The sequence below is a fragment of the Elgaria multicarinata genome, chromosome 17 (assembly GCF_023053635.1).
Source record: "Elgaria multicarinata webbii isolate HBS135686 ecotype San Diego chromosome 17, rElgMul1.1.pri, whole genome shotgun sequence".
Lineage (NCBI taxonomy): Eukaryota > Metazoa > Chordata > Lepidosauria > Squamata > Anguidae > Elgaria > Elgaria multicarinata.
Genome location: NC_086187.1, coordinates 19,071,611 through 19,089,163, shown reverse-complemented (window position 1 = coordinate 19,089,163; position 17,553 = coordinate 19,071,611). Strand labels below are relative to the sequence as shown.

General features: G+C 44.1%; 1 protein-coding gene across 1 annotated transcript in view; it reads right to left on the bottom strand.

Annotated features, from left to right (window-relative positions):
* Positions 1–14,081, bottom strand: part of MOSMO (modulator of smoothened) — a 51,204-nt gene extending 37,123 nt beyond the window's left edge. The window contains exon 1 of the mRNA XM_063143104.1: positions 13,790–14,081. Coding sequence (XP_062999174.1) covers positions 13,790–13,895 — 106 coding nt within the window. The 5' untranslated portion in view covers positions 13,896–14,081. The remainder of the gene's footprint in view (positions 1–13,789) is intronic.
* Between the last annotated feature and the right edge of the window lie 3,472 nt (positions 14,082–17,553).

Genomic DNA, 17,553 nt, shown 5'->3' with positions numbered 1-17,553 from the left:
AGCATGTTTAATGACCCCAGAGCACACATCCTGCTGCTACACCTGGGTCAAGTTTATATGCCGTTTCAGCACAAATCAAGGTACAATTCTTTATCCTGCTCACACCTCTAGGTCTTCCATTTTTATACCCTCACCAATGAGCATCTGGGGAAAATTAAAGTCATTTCATCTACAACAATAATTGTGTCCAGAGAACTTTACATTTCATCAGCTCGAAACAGGAGGGGAGCTACAATGGGAACACCATCACAGAAGACTTTATGTACTATATAAAGCATGCCAGGGTCAATTTCATTATACGTTTCACAGATCATCAGCACATCAGGGTTTAGAAAGCTTTCACTGCTGCTATCTGTACTGTCACTCAGCAGTGCATTATAGGACATCTTTGGAAGCACAATGAAGTCTGCTTTGTTTCAGAGGCGTATTTTAGAAGGGTGGAGTGAAATTAAGTTTTTATTCCAAACAGTGACCCTAAACTGATTAACAGGCAACATTTATATTAAACTTTTCATTCAGCCGCTCTCATTTCAGCTCGGGGACGGAGAAACCAGTATTATCAATATAATGCCTTCTCTTTATTACTCCCATTTATTCCTCAATACCACGTAAATGCTCAAGACAGAATTCATTAGAGTCACAATTCCTCAAGGGTGAGGCAGGAGTCGTCTAGCGGATTGCAAGTGTTTAATAAGTAGTTCACTGGGATGCCAGCAGCATACACGGGGGGGGGGGGGGGACGGGGGATGGATGGCCACAGCAGTGGAGATATCACCCAACTGAGTGGGGACTGTCACCGGTTTTTTTGACGTATGGGACATTTGTCTGACGCACTGATCTTGATGAGGCTCTATATTAGGTACTGAACACTTCCGTGCCAGCTGATAAGGGAAGGAATCGAACAGGCCTCAAGCTGCTACTCAAAAGTAATGATTTATTCTGTGTAGACTGGCCAAAGCGCATTGACCAAGCTCGGGGCCGAAGGGTCTTAATGTGTCTTACTCTATTACACTCCTTGAGTGAGTTGTTTTAACTGGAGTACTCAAGTTCAGACACATGAAGACCTTTTGCTCATGAGAAAGAATACGGATCTTCACAAAACCCATTTTCAAACATTTCTACCCGAAAGGGCTTCCAAGGCAGCTTCTGAACAGAAAACACAACAGGATATCAACAAAAGCAGAGCAGGATTAGTCCCTGCTTTTTGCCTAAAACAGATGGATGAAGCAACTGAACCTGTTCAAGGAGTGATGAACCTCAGGCCTTTCCCCCCAGCTCAACAGTTTCCGTCAACCACCAATCATTTGACGTGTTTTTCCTGGAAATGACGGGCACTTTGAATAGGAATCCAAAGCCAATGAAAAGGAACTGGCGTAACGTGTCCTAGAAAGTGAAACTAGCAAGGCAAGCTGCATTTTGTACCTGCTAGTGTTTTCCCCAGTCCTACCTGGAGACGCCAGGGAATGAAGATGGAGCCTTGAGCATAGGAAGCATGTGCTCTAACAGAGCCACATCCCTTCCCTGGAATGGTGAAACACCTGAGAACCAATTCCCGCGATGATACACAACAGACCTCCTCCACCAACAGTGTCCACGCCAACTACTAAAGGCCACCCAACAGAATATTTTGAGATCTAAGAATCTACACTTTGGTCGACATGAATATCACGTTGCCAAGCTTACAAATTAAGGTTTGTGAGAGCAGCAATGAGTTAAAAACACAAGTGTTTTCTCATTGCAATAAGCATCTGCTTCAGCATATTTCCTAGTTCATTAAATCATGCTTTCCAGTGATGCTCGAACCATGAAACTGTGGTTTAAGGATTCCCTGTAAACCAAGATTGCAAAGGGAGGGGAGAAGGTTGAACGAGCTCATTGCTCAATCCTGTTCCAACAAACCATAACCTGTGGGACCAAGATTCTTAAATGTGACCAGGCCTTTTGCTAGACAATACTCCTATTTCCAGTGCTACTCATATTTACTCTTTCTACGACAATAAGATGTCCCTCAAGCAATTTCAATAAGCAAAATCCTATTGTCTTAGCTCGGAAAGCATTCACTGGTATCTTAAATGTAGATTTTTCTTCCTGATTGCCTATTGTAACCTGGCTCCCTCTTGTATCCATTTCTAAGTTTAAATTTAGATTCCTACCAGCTGTATTACCATGAGCAAGGACATTCAACTGTTGTTTTAGAGATCTACAAAGGGCAAGGGTGCAAATACAAGGAGTAAGTAATACACCTGTTTTAAATAAGCAGCATAGGAAAATTTTACCAGACTATTTTTTTAAAAATTAACAACTTGATGAATTACCAACTGGTCATATGGAAAAAGCTTTGGGGAGGGTGTGTGCATGTAAGTAAACTAGATTGTCAGTTAAAATATATCATTAAAATTCATAACTTATTGCTGTCACAGCATAGCAGCTTACAGGGTTATCTAAATGAGAAGAAAAACAAGGTCACTTGTGTGCAAAATATTAAATTTCACAGACGCACAGTCAATGGGGTTTACTGTTCAGCAGTAGTTGCACGCAAGTCAACACAATGACATGCCTGAAATATCAATTGTAGCCAATATGGCCTATATGCAAAAATATGCATCAGTCTAAGTGGTTATGAGGGATCCTCTTTCGCAAGTTACCCAGTGGGATTTAGCGACTAAATACCAACATCCATGATAAGCTAGCTAGCAGCAGCTATAATGCAGTTGCATTCTGTATTGTGGATTGCCACTGAACAGATGCTGACAAGGCAGGTACTTGACTACTGCCCAAGGCATAATTGAAAGCACAAACATACACAGTACAAAGCCACAATATGTGGTGGTGGCCACCCATTTGGATGGCTTTAAAAGGGGGTTGGATAAATTCCTGGAGGAGGAGGCTATCAGCGGCTACTAGTCCTGATGGCTAAGTGCAACCTCCAGTATCAGAGGCATTAAGCCTGTGTGCACCAGTTGCTGGGGAGCATGGGTGGGAGGGTGCTGTTGCACCATGTCCTGCTTTGTGGGTCCCTGGTCGACAGCTAGTTGGCCGCTGTGTGAACAGAGTTCTGGACTAGATGGACCCTAGGACTGATCCACCCCGGCACTTTTTATGTTCTTATTGCTTTAAAAGTGTTAAAGACATCTCAGCTGTCCGTCCTCCCACTGAGCTCCAGAAAAAAAAGCATCCATGTTAGAATCAGTAGACCACTGCAAGGTACTACAGCTGGCCCAAGACATTTTGCTGCCTGAGACGAAAAACGAGATAGCACCTCCTCCCATTCCATGTACAAATACACTGGTAGCTGCAGCTTTCCTCAGTCCTGATGATGGGACAACATCCTCTATGGTATCTGAAGGCAATAGGGTAGTAGTAGGTTAGGGGGCACAGGGCAAAGCCATGTGACACACAGTTCTTTCTTCCAACACTTTGCTACCACCTCCCAGCAATTGCCGCCTGAGTCAACCACTTCACTTTGCCTAATGGTAGGGCTGGTTCTGCAAGATACAGGCACACATACAAGCACACCTGTACCTATCACGTAACTGCAGAAAAACTTAATCAAATTCTGTAAGAGTTGAAAACTGAGATTTCACCAGCAAACTGGAACCAAAGAGACCCGTAGTTCTAGACCTTATACCGAGCACTGGTTTAGTGAGATACATTAACATCACCGGCAAACACCCCATCTACCTGCTCAGCAAGCCACATTCCAGGTTGGGAATTTGCATTTGGTGGCACATTGGTTAGCAGAGTGACCTTTCAAGCTGATGATGCAGGTTCAGTTCCAACATAGTATAGACAGTTTTGTGAAGGGGTGAGAGCTCAACGTTCAAGCACGTGCTTGGAATGCAGAAGATGCCAGATTAAATTAACAGTAAAGTTTAAAATTTCTCAGGCAGCAAGCATTGAGAAAGACAGTAATTGTAGATCTAGTAGCACTTCTGCCATCCGAGAGGAGATGATACTAGGCTATGTAAACTGAGGCTCTGACTTAGTACAAGGCAGACTCATGTTATTCTGCATTTCTACACATGCACAAGATATACTACTAGGTGAAGAATTCAGTTTCCTGAAATTCTCAGCCGAAGATTTTTTTAAAGATTATTCATTAATTTGTATTTTTATACCACAAAGAGTAATCCAATAAATAAATAAATATCAATGATAAAACTGTATTAAAACAACATTCAAGCCAGTTATTAAACTATATTAACGGTGTTGGGTTTCTAATCCTGATAGCTGCAAAGATGAGCTAGAAGGGTGTGGCCAATTATGTTCGGACGTTCCACAAACCAGGAGGAATGACCGGGTAAGCTATGCTACATGACTAGGAAAAGCAAAAGAATGCAAAAGCAGACCAGCTGGAGGAAACGGGGGAAACACACAGATAAAAAAACAGCAAAACCAAAACAGAACCTTCATACTGCCAATGAATAATATTTACAACAGACTTGAATGTGTATCATCCCTTATTTGCATGTCTTGCAATGGTTTTTTGCTGCTGCTTCTTTTTTAAGAGGGAGGATTAGCCTGAGATCATCCACCGGTATGCGCTGCAAAGCCCTTGTCTTCTCATTCATTCTTGTGCTGGCACATGGCAAAGGGAAGGAGGGAGATCTGTCTCTCCTCTCAGCCCAATCCCCAGCATATGACCCCAGCATGCAGCTAAGCAATGACAGTAGCTCTTGAAGGCTATCTGAAGGAACGCCTCCTCCCATATGTACCTGCCCGACGCTAAGGTTATCCTCAGGGGTCCTTCTCCGCAAGCCCCTGCCAAAGGAAGTGAGGCAGGTGGCTACCAGGAGGAGGGCCTTCTCTGCTTTGGCACCCTGGCTGTGGAATGCGCTCCCTAAGGAGGTTCGCTTGGCACCTACATTGTATGCTTTTAGACGCCAGGTGAAGACCTTTTTATTCTCCCAGCATTTTAACAGTATATAAATAAATTTTAACTTGGTGTTTTAAACTCGTAATTTTGCATTGCTGCTGTTTTTATCTGGTTGAGCTTTTATATTGTATTTTATGTTATGGTTTTATACTGTTGTTTTATACTTTGAATGTTTTTAATTTTTGTGAACCGCCCAGAGAGCTCCGGCTATTGGGCGGTACAGAAATGTAATAAATAAATAAATAAATTTACTGCATTTATTGCATTTCCATCCCACCATTTTTCCTCTAAGGAACCCAAGGCGGCAAACATAAACCTCCTCCTTTCCATTTTATCCTCACAACAACAACCCTGTGAGGTCCATTGGGCTGAGTCTGTGACTGGCCCAAAGTCACCCAGTGAGCTTCCATGGCCAAGTGGGGACTAGAACCCAAATCTCCCGACTCCCAGTCCAACACTTTAGCCACTACACCACACTGGCTCTTGAGAAGATTACACAATGTAGTCTTCTGTGAAAGTCTGGCTCGGCTTTCCAATGTATGCAAATGAATAGATAAAGGTAATTCTCTTTCTTCTAAAAAAGGCAGCGGTGACTTATGAACGGGCTTGTCGGAGGCAATGATGAAAAGTTACATCACAGGCCTTAGATGCTGTTGTTGAAAAACATAGTTGACCTACAGTCTGTAACCAAGAGATCAACGTGAGCTTCACCGCAACAGGCTTAATTTCCATTGTTTCCATATTTTATCTTTATACTTCAAGATGTATTGCAAAACAAAAACTTTTGCAAGCGATACAAAACATATCCTCATAGAACAACAAGCTAGATCTGTTGAAGAGTGCACCTTATTTGGTCCATCACCAACAAATAAATCCCAGTCTTTAAAATAAATAAACGTAATGCTGGTTTCCTTCCTTAATTCTCATTATTATTATTATTATTATTATTATTATTATTATTATTAATTTATTTATTTATTTATATAGCACCATCAATGTACATGGTGCTGTACAGAGTAAAACAGTAAATAGCAAGGCCCTGCCGCATAGCTTAAGGCATGGCCACACTCTCGAATTCTACCTTCTACCTATGGGAGGGCTGTACCTTTATGGTAGAGCTCCTGCTTTGCATGTGACCATCCCAGGTTGAATCCCCGGCAACTCCAGGTAGTCTAGGGAGGATTCAGGGCCAACAATACTGGATGAGATGGACTGAGTCAATAGAATGCAGCTTCCTCTGTCTCTACTTTCCATTCTGAAATCTCAGGAATAGGTCTCCATTATCTGTATCTTAGCATAGCAAACCCTATCAGCCGTTGTAACCATATATTTACAGTACAATCCTATACATGTCTATACAGAAACATTTAGCGGGGGGGTCCCACTGGTTCTTAGTGCAGCCCCTGCCTCCACCCCAAACTGCCCCCCCCCAAAAATAGGATTGCAACCTAAATAATTTCAGGTAAAATTAGAGATAGGATCCCAGCATAATTCAGAAGTAATAGCAAAGGTGTTCTTTTCTATTGCAACAATATGCATCATTTAAGCTACTTGCAGAATTTTAAGTCTTTTTTATTATTATTCTTTAAACATAAACCGCTCAGAGCACTTTACTAGTACAGCAGGGTGGAAATTTAGGCGCATTTACAAATCTCAATTAGATTTTCCTCTGAGCGATACCAACACAAACGTTAAAGATACAATGGCAAACCTTGACAAGTTTACCATCAGAAAAACAGGAACAATTCTTTATTGTGAGGCTCCAAATGACAAAGAACTTTTTTTTTTAAAAAAAGAAGAAGCTCTAATTGAAGACATTTTATGGCAGGGGAGGGCAAAAAGTAGTTGTAGGTCTACCAGGGTAACCAGGAGTGGATTTCTGTCAGAAATTCTTCCTGATATACTGCATGTTACAGAGAGATCTACCAGTAGATCATTTTAATTCTAAGTATATGTCTTTTGAACCAGATCTCTAGATTGTAGAAAAAAACCAAAGTAGATCCCACTAGCCTGGAGCCTACTGTTCTAAAACCATATAAAGAAAGCAAATTTAATCTTCCATTTCCCATACTTAAAATATCTTATCTGAGTTAGCCATTCAATATCAGTTACTTGATGTGTTGGCTACACTTAATCATCCTTCATATTTTAAATGCTAAAAACTCTTAAAGAGGTGTCAAATATCAGTTCGAATTTGAATTAGGCTGAAATTTGGCAAACCTTACGTTTCTACGGATGTTTCTAAATCACTAGACTATTCAAATAGTATTTTGATGAAATGAAGCTTTCTACCCGCTCAATCCAAATGAGGATTTAATAGTCTTAACAGCAAAAGGACCTCTCAGCATATGAAAAGAACACTTCATACACTTGCCTTGACACTGAGTGGACATCTGATCTCAATGGAAGATCATTATTTTTAAAAAAGGTTTGATGCAATCTAAAAGTATGTTTCTGTGAAAAGTAATATGGCGAAGATTTTAAAAAAGAAATGTGTATTGGGTCCAGTAGTTTTAATTGTGAATTCGACTGCACTGGAGCATAAAATTAGTAAACATTTTATTTATTGTATCGGACTACTTTTCTGCCAATTAGGTCCCTGGGTAGCTTAGATAATAAATACAAATTCAGAATAAAAACAAATAAAGAAACGATAAGACCAGCAATTAAAAGCAGCCAAGTGAAACAATTAAAATGCCAATTAATTAATTCCATTTCGATACTGCCTAATGGCCAAAGCTCTCTGCCAAGTTTAAACATGTTAGAAGTCATTGGAGAATGAAATGATCTTCGCCTGGCACCAAAGGATAGCAAAGTAGGTGCCAAGCAAGCCTTTCTGGGGTGGGTATTTTGTAAACAGGGTACCACTTGAGATGGATGAATCTGTCTGTCTTGCTTTCTCTCACATCCACCTTCATAAATGGATCCCAGGAAAGGCCTCTGGTTTAGCTCTGCCATAACCTGGTGAGAAAATCCCACACTTTGCCAAAGCACTGAAGAACGGAAGAAGGGTGGGGGGAATTGCACTTTTTAAATTCTCCCTTAGCTGCCAACAGTAAATATGAAATAAAAGCAGATTGACCGCAGATTGACCCACTGACATTCAAATGCAGCAAAATGTAGGCCGGATCTGAACGGTGCCTAAGATACTGCCACCGGAGGCCAATATATTAAGCTAAGAGCTTCTGTACAATTTATAAAACACGGCTCTGTTTCGAGATATAAAACACTGCGTGTAAAATAGTTTGAATTATATCTAGCACCTTTCCGCCAAGTGAGCGGCCCCAGCTTTGCAAGAGAGCGTAGCGCAACAAAACGACCTCTCAATTACAGATATCAGGCACAAACCAGTGCTACTGGACTGGAGGCAGCATGACTGCAGACACCAGTTTCTGGGGAAACTGACAAGCCTGCCTACTATTGTATTTGCAATTGGCATCCATTCATTGTTCCTAATGAACTTACGAAATGAAAAAATTTCCATGGAAAAATAAAGTAGCCACTACCCAACATTAGTGCTCTGATCAGCCCCAGGAAGCGTGACCAATGGTCTGGAATACTTGAGAGTTGCAGTTAAAAACATCTGAATGGTACCAGGTTGGAGAAAGCAGGCTTCAGTGCTATCACCCCAGTTGTCCAGGTGTACCTGCTGCTACTGCTCTGGTTAGATGGCATCACAGGCAGAACTCTAGAAATGACTCTGTTCAGAAGACACACTAAGCCACTGTGGTTAAGCACTTTGAGCTAAAAATTATGGCTTAGCATGTTGCGTGAACCATGACTTAGCATGTCGTGTGAACCACTCCTAACCATGGCGGCTACATAGCCACCGTTTAAACTTGCTATTTACTGCAAAAGGGTTAGCGGCTTAACCGTGACTTAGTGTGGTCACCTGAACAGGCCCACTGGCTGCTGGAGGTATGGGGAGCAGTGATGCATTAAGCCCTCTCTCCAACTCGCTTGCTATAGTGTTATACCTGACAAGGGCAACTTGACATCACCTTTTTTGCTTGCAGGGTTCTGGGGCACTCTATGCGTGCTCTCAATGTCACCGCAAGTAGCCCCATTTAGCTCGCTACAAAATGAAATCGTACCCCTGTCGGAAGGCTCTACTCCAGTTGCTGGAAAGTGCTCCCTGCCTACCTCAGGAAAATTCGATGCAGCAGAAGTGACGCAGAGTCAATTTTCACACAAACAGGTGTACAAGGTATCCAACTTCTGCAGCCTCCACAAAAATTAACCCAGCCAACAATTTATTTATTTATTTTACAAGAAAACGGAATGGCTGGTTATTTGGCAATGTCAAGCAACGCTACAACTGCTGCCTACTTTTTACTGTGACTTATACCCTTGTGAGCAGCAAAGCACCAGAGGTAAGAAACAATGGCTGTCACCACAGACAGGCCTTGAAGGAAGTAGCCAGAAGTAACTAATGAAATGAGACTAAATGAGAATATCTTTAAGAGCAAATAGGCCAGGAAGTCTTTAGGTGTTAAACTTTAGGAAAAGTGGAATGCCTGTTTATTGTGAGGGCCAAGAAGGTTTTACACCAATACATGATATCACTGACATCGTTACTGCTCTAAGAAAAAAGTGCAACCCAGCTTCTAAATTAATATGCCTGCGGCCAGACATGTTCCAGTTTCCAGTGAATGCCTCATTGCTGTCTTGTTTTGCAACTCCATCATCAAAAGACAGGAATCGGGACCCAAATGTTTGAATTTCTCTCATACAGCTGCAACATCTCTGTGATTTCATGGCACTTTTGAGGAATTGAAGGCTGCTTTGTGTTCTGTTCCATTTATTCAGACTCCTGATGGAACTAACACATCAAGTGGAGAAGATATGGAAAAAAATCACCCCAGGGATGGCGCAGGGTGGGAGGATTTAACTACAATGGCAAAATCCCTTGTTTTCTAAACCACATGTGAAATGGATCCTTCCACAGAAACTTTATTACATTCCAAAGTAGAGAGAACTCTTGAACAAAGTTGGGAAGGCAACAGACATCATGTCCTGGTTAATTCTCACTTCAGTAGTTGCTTACCTACCTCAGCCTCTGTCTCAAGATAAAAAAAAACCCTATATATAAAACAGTTTGGAACAGAAAACAATTACACATACCATGTTTCCATCAGCTGATTTTCCCAAGATTTTTTGTGTATCCTCAATTTCACCGGAAATGGGCATTTTTAACATGATACATTTCCCTTTTCTCTCTCTGTTGTCTCCCCAGTGTCAAATGTTAGATTGTAGGTTCTTCAAAGGAAGGACCCTTCCTCTTAAATTTTAGAAAACAGGCATGCATTTGCAGCAATTAGCTGTCTCCAATTTTGATTAGGCAAATAATCAGAAAAGCTCTTTGGAGTTCCACAAAACATGCCGTTGCAAGAAGGCCTCACAATACACCAAAGCAGTCCTGGTTAGGTTGCAAACAAACTTAGCATTTAAAATGGAATTATTTAATAAAAATCGATTGCATTACGAGAATAAATAGTGTGATACAGTTGGATAATTTACACTTGCCACTTGAAATAAAAAAAATATATCCTGCATTTTTTATGGGGAGTAACATCGATATCATCACCCTAAAAAGATATTCCTATTCACCGCCATAGAATTAAGTATGTCAGAAATAACGACAAAAGAGGTATAGAATATCCCAGAGGACTGTAACCTGCCTGCCATATCAGGTAAACTCCACTGGATGTCAACGCGGTGAACTCCATGGCATTAATTAAATCTATTCTGGTTGATGCACCCTCTGGCATTGCAATTTAAACTCTTGCTTCAGACAGGCTCACCCACATACAAAATAGTTACCATTTACAGTTGCATCAGGAAAACAACAACACGCCAAACACCAGCCCCAGCCAAACCCATGCTGACATTGCAGTGTAACCAAACAGTGATCCCATTCAGTTTCATGATGTGGAACCAAAACAACACACACCAGTTCCCTCAGCCGCCTCCCTCACCACAACTACAAAGTCTCTACCTTGATACAGTTAGGAGATGGCAAAACATCCGTTCTTACTTCAGGGTCAAATACCTGTCCAAAGGTGACCCAAATGTTGACTGATCAAAAAGCTGCCTTTGCAGACTGCTTTTTGTGATTAAGCATCCAGCTCCTGACCCCTGCTTTTCAGGTACAGTATTCAGATTCTCTTTCTGCCCCAAACAAATGCATTTCCCTTCCTTTTTCCTCTTACTCCCATTCTGGGAACCATAACGTTACACAGCCCTTAGGTTTCAAGAAGTAATTCAGAGACTTTTAACACCTCCAACTCCAGGTTGCTCCAGCCCTCATCATTCCCTTTCAGTCCATGGTACAATGGCTTGAGATTTGCTCACGCAAGCTGCCTCTGCAATGAGCCCTCGCCCGCCAGACCCCTTGCTCCACCTCCGAGACAAAAAAGGAGTCTGCTTGGAGGGCACAGAGGGCTGCAATATGGAAAGACCAGGGGGCAGGAAAGCCTGTCTTGTTGCAAAAGAGCAGCTTGTGCTCATGCAAACACACTATTTCTGCTTGCTCTTGCCCCATCCCAAGAAAGACTTGGATCACATTTGGCTGACGAAGCAACAACTGCTTCTTCGCCTGGAGCGACCCCAGCTTGCAAATTCCCTTCCATGCTTCTTTTAAAATTATTTATAAGCCACCATCTGCATGGGCCAAGTGTGCCAACTCACTCACGGAGCCTCCTCTTCCCTATTCACGAAGCGGCATGGCAAACGCAAACAGAATCGATGCATCACTCACCAACACGATTAGTGCATAGGTCATCTGTCTCTCTTTCCCTGTTTATCTGTAGTGCCCTCCCATCCGAATTGCCAGGCTAACCGTTTTTGTATTTGCTTGGGACTGCACATTCATCTTCCAAAAGTATCATGAGACAGTTCTTCCCATTAACAACCAACAAAGTAACATTATGTTTTCTTGATTCATACTGGCTTTCTCTTGGTGCTGCATCCTTCCAGGAAGTTCACCCATGCTAATCTGCAAAGCACACATTTTTTCAGATGTGGCTAAATGCAGCCCATATGCTGATTAAGCGAATAGCTAGAGAAAATTATTATCACAACGGTTCCATCTTTAATTCCTTAGACAGAGGATTAAACTAGAACAGTGGTAGGTATCCCTCCAGGTGTTGATGAACTACTACCCCTATCACCACTGGACAGGCTGGCTGTGATGGGAACTGTAGTCCAACAACATCTAGAAGGTCTCAGCCTCCCCTGCCCTCTGCCAGGAAATATCAAAGTATATTCCGCATGCCTAAAATCTGCCCATCCCTGGTTTAGTGTCAGGGTGGCAAACCTGTGGTCATCCAGATGTTGGATTACAACTCCTATCCTTTCTGACCATTGATGGGGCTGGCTAGGGTTGATGGGAGTTGATGTCAAACTATATGTGGAAGGCCACAAGTTCCCTTCACCTAGTTTAGCAACTTTGTGGGATGGAGGACAAATAGAGCGAAAAATGTCTTTGGGTCTTCATCTGTTCTCAAACATGAACTCTGCTGGATCTGACCAATGGTCCATCCTGTTCCCGACAGTGACCAAGCAGATGCCACTGAGAGCCTCATGAACAGGGCATGAAGACAATTACCCCAAGCCTCTGCTATTCAGCAGCCTACAGCATTTGGAGGTTCCAATGGTGGTCTGATCAGCTCACTCTCCCCACTACTCTTTAAACTCAGATCCTCCCTAGATTTTGCTAGATTTAATATCCCACCTTGGCACAGGCGTGCTCAGGACACCTAACAAAAGCCCCATTGTACAAGACAGTTAATTGGTACACAAGCATAGGAAACATCCCAGAGAAGATGAACCTCAGCTGAAATTGAAGAGCTGGGCTTGGCCAGCTGGATCCACCCACCTTGGCGTTGCTCCCCATTACACTTGACCTCCTGTGCTTCTTCCTGTTTCCAAAACATAATCGGGCCAAAGGTCCATCAAGTCCAGCACACTGATTTTCACAGCTGCAACTGCGTGGAGAGCGCTGGAACACACCACCCTTCTTCTTCCTTCTGCACTCGGCCTCCTGTATTTTTTAACTCTGACCTAAATACAAACCCCCCTCAATTGGAGTAGGTCCATCTAACCCAGCACCCTAATTTTCTCAGCAGCCAAACTCTTGAAGTGCCCCCCCCTCCTGCTTCCTTCCACTTAACTTGCCTCCCTATTCTCCCCCTTTCCCTAAACATATAAACCACCCAACCAGTTCAGGCCAAATCTCCACACCTTGTTTCCTAGAAGGCGACCACTTTCGAGAGCTGCATCCGGCCAGCTGGAATTCACCCACCCCCCACCCACCCTCGTTTTGTCCCGCTGCACTTATCCCCCTGTTCTTCCGCTGTTCCAAAAAGAGAACCAGTACCGGACGCAGTAAGCCTATATACAGCAGTTGCTGGGGAACATGGGCAGGCGGGTGCTTTTGCATTCCTATCCTGCTTGCGGGTTCCTGGTGAACAGCGTGTTGGTCACTGTGTGAGCAGAGTGCTGGACCAGAGGGAATCATATCATAGAATCATAGAATAGCAGAGTTGGAAGGGGCCTCTAAGGCCATCGAGTCCAACCCGCTGCTCAGTGCAGGAATCCACCCTAAAGCATCCCTGACAGATGCTTGTCCAGCTTTGGTCTGACCCAGCAGGGCTCTTCTGATGCCCTAACCAGACCAAGGTCCACGTAGTACAGCACCCTGATACCCGCCATGGCCAGCCAGCATCTTAGAAAACCGGATCTGTCCCCTGCCTCTCCAGAACCATCAGCCCTTGGCCTCTGCTCCCCAGGCAGGCAGGCAGGCTTTCCTCCCTGCCTGCCTGCCGTCCTTCTCCACCTCCTCCTCCCTTCCCAGCCCTCGGTCCCGTCCGGCCGTCCTGCCTGCCTGCCTTCTTCCCGGCGTTCACCCACCCGCGGACTCGCCGGTGTTGATCCAGTCCGGGTTCGCCAGGCTGGCGATAGCGAAGATGTCGGCGGCCAGAAAGAGGCATCCTGAGATGATGGTCAGTTTGTCCATGTCCTCCGGCTCCGGCCTCGGCCCGGTTTCCCACAGGCGGGGCCCGGGCCGGGGGCTCCTCACAGCCGCGGCTCCATGGCACGGCTCTCCCGCTCGGCTCCCGGCTCCTGGGCGCGCGGCGCGGCTCCTCCTCCTCCTCTTCCTCCTCCTCCCCACGCCCCGCCGCCGTTCTCCTCAGGTCGCCGCTGCACAGGAGCGGGCGGGCTCGCTCGCCGCCCCCCCCCGCGCCCCCGACTCGGGACGGCGCCGGAAGCAAAACCCGAGCAGCACCAGCCCCGCGACCCGGAAGCGGACGCTCACGTCCTCGTCCTCAGCTCCCCGCGCGCCTTTCACACTTTGCCCCAGACGGGGCGGAGCCTGAGGAAGAGACGACGACGACAAGACAGCGAGGGGCGGGGCTTCGAGGAAAAGAGGGCGGGTGTTGTTTTTTAAAGGCGGGGTTTATTCCAATAAGGGGGCGGGGTTTGGGAGACGGGGTTTAAACGAGGGCAGGCGCGTAAGGCGGGGCTAAAGCGGTTGGAGGGCGGGGCTTCTGGTTCTCTGAGGCGTTGAGGGCCCAAATGAACATTCTTCCCTCATCTTCCTTGAGGGAACATCTCGCTCAAAAATAGTGGGAGTTGCTCATTTATTTATTAAAAGAGTTAAATACTATTTAGTGTCTAAATGGCTGTGTTTACCATAACACCGCCTTGAGATCCTAATTATATATATATATATATATATATATATATATATTTAAGGATTTTTATGCCGCCAGCCAAAAAAGGCTCTCATGGCAGCTTACAAAAGTATTTCTTGATATAGGGCGGGATACAAATCTTTTAAATAAATAAATAAAACACAGAATGAGCCAAAGGCCTTTCCCACAGTGGCCGACCAGTAAAGTGCACAAGCAGGACATGAGGGAAATAAAACTCTGGCTCATGCTCCCCAGCAACTGATGTTGAGACTCAAACAAGCTCTGTGACTAGGAGCCGCTAAAGTCTTGACCAGATACAAAAGAGGGCAGGGCTCCTGCAGCTTTAACTGTTGTGATGAAGAGGGAATTTCACCAGGTGCTGCATGCATACAAATGACACTTGCTGAAATTCTCCCTTTCTGTACAACTGTTAAAGATACAGGAGCCTGGTCCTCCTTTCCATACAGTCACCCGAAATATGATTGCACCTGAGGACTGCTTGGTTCCTTAGGGGGCACAAGGCAGGCTGTGTAAAACAGATACAGCTCTGACCTTCAACACCTTCTCAACACTCGCCTCTCCCCACCCACCTCCAAATCTGCCACCCCACTCTGCCTAATGGTAGGGCCGGTGCTCCTGCTCAGTACTATATTGTTGCTTTTGAGACATTTTATTTTAAAATGTAGGCCTCACTGAGGAAGTAAATTGGTTTCTTCAGACTGCAGGTGGGGAGCTGCTCCTCCATACCAAAATGAAACCTTTATAAGTACAAAATTAGACGTTAGGGAGAAAAAATCTAGCTTTTTCCCTTGGTATTAGGGTGACCACATGAAAAGGAGGACAGGACTCCTGTATCTTTAACAGTTGTATTGAAAAGGGAATTTCAGCAGGTGTCATTTGTATATATGGAGAACCTGGTGAAATTTCCTCATCATCACACCAGTTAAAGCTGCAGGTGCCCTGCCCTGATTTAAATCTGGTCACTCTAGTATAGCTCTTGCAGCTTTAACTGTGGTGATGAAGACGGAATTTCACCAGTTTCTCTCTATATATACAAATGACACGTGCTAAAATTCCCTTTTCAATACAACTGTTAAAGATACAGGAGCCCTGTCCTCCTTTTCATATGGTCACCCTACCAACTTGGTATCTAATTTTCTATATGGTAAGGATTCTATAGGTTACTCCACCTCCAATATTTTGGAGCAGCCCCCCACCCCCATGCAGCCTGAAGTAGCACAGACACAGGTATACACTGGCCAGTTCTACACTAAGCAGGATATGACACTTTGAAAACAATTTGAAAACTGTATATGGAGTGTGTCCTGGCCCCAACGATTTTAAACCGTTTTAAAGCAGTAGTGTAGGATGAGGCGTGATCAGCATTCTTAGAGCAAAGGTATGTCTTCTTTTTAAAAACAATCCTATCTATACTGCACTGCTCTTCCACAAGTGACCAGAAACCTACATCAGACCCGTTTGCAACCAATGGTGTAGGATGACTGACCAATGACTGGTATTTTAGATTGCCAAGTCTAGCAACTGCAAAGCCACAGAGTTGTAAGAATTCTAAAAATATATCTAACCGTAGCAACACCCCCTTTCTTTCAATGGGCATCTTGAAATTACACACCCATAACACTGGTGCATACAAAGCTAATTGCCATGTGACATTTAAGCTGTGGACTGTTTATCCAGTTTATTTTTAGATCCTTCTACACAAATTGCAGGGTATAAAATTGCCATATTCAAACTGCAAACCTATGCAGACTTACCTGGGACGAAGTACAGTAGAACGATGCATTGTCCGAGCAAACAGGAAGGAGGGGGTATGTACATAGGAGGAACAGGGGGAGGGAGCAGTTCTTAACTCTTCCTGAACATACTGATTCTCCCTTGAAAATGACCCCCTCCCCAAGATATCGCCCCCCAACTCCAGCTTGGCTCACTTCTGGTTTCAGAGCCTGCCTGTGGGAAAGAACCATTTTATTTTGGGAATGAAAGAATGGGGAGGACCCTTGCTCAGTGGAAGTGCATCTGCAGAAGGTCCGAGGTTCATGCTGACTGGAGATGATAGGAGCTGAAGTCCAAAACACCTGGAGAACACAAGGTTGGAAAAGGCTGCTGTAGTCAGTAGCAGGCTAAATGGATGAACTCTGATATGGCACATCCCTATGTTTGTAACCTGCCTGGGCAGCATTTGAAATGAAGAATTGCTGGGTTGGGAAGAAGGTTTAAGCACAGTAAAACCATGATTTCCTCAACAAGTGCTATCTATCTTCACATAAGGACTATGAAGGAAATATGGAGTTAGCAACCCCATGCATTTTTCTCATAATGTCTAGTTTTGCCTTTATTTTTAAATAAACATGCATAGGATTGGCCAAAGCCACGGTTCAACTCAAAGTTAAACTGCCCTTAGTACTATTGGCTTCAATGGACTTAAGCATACCTAACTCTGTATTGGATTGTGGCTGAAGAGCCATGTCCTTTAGACAAGTGAGATCTGCTTCTACCTTTGAAACTGGGTGGCCTGACCACTCTGATCCCCACAGAGCACCGGTATCCAATATGTCTGGGCACAGAGATACACTGCACACACCCTGGAATTCTTGCAGTATATAAGCCCTGGTATATAAGCTCTCATAATGATTGCCATTTCTTTGCTAATAAACATTGGGTTGGATCCAGGTTTAACCATTTGAAATCAGATCATCAAGAGATACCCACCTGGTGATACTCAAGATTAGAGTTTCGGTCCATCCCACTCTCTCTGGAACATCCTACCACAACAAATGATTAGTAAGTTTTGCAACACCTACTAAAACATACCTATTTCAACAGGCCTTGACGGGGGGGGGGGGGGGGGGGGAATCTACACTACTGCTTTTAAAGCACTTTAAAGCACTTTGAAAACATTTTGAAACCTGTATATGCAGTGTGTCCTGAGCCCCAACAGTTGTCAAAACTGTTATAAAG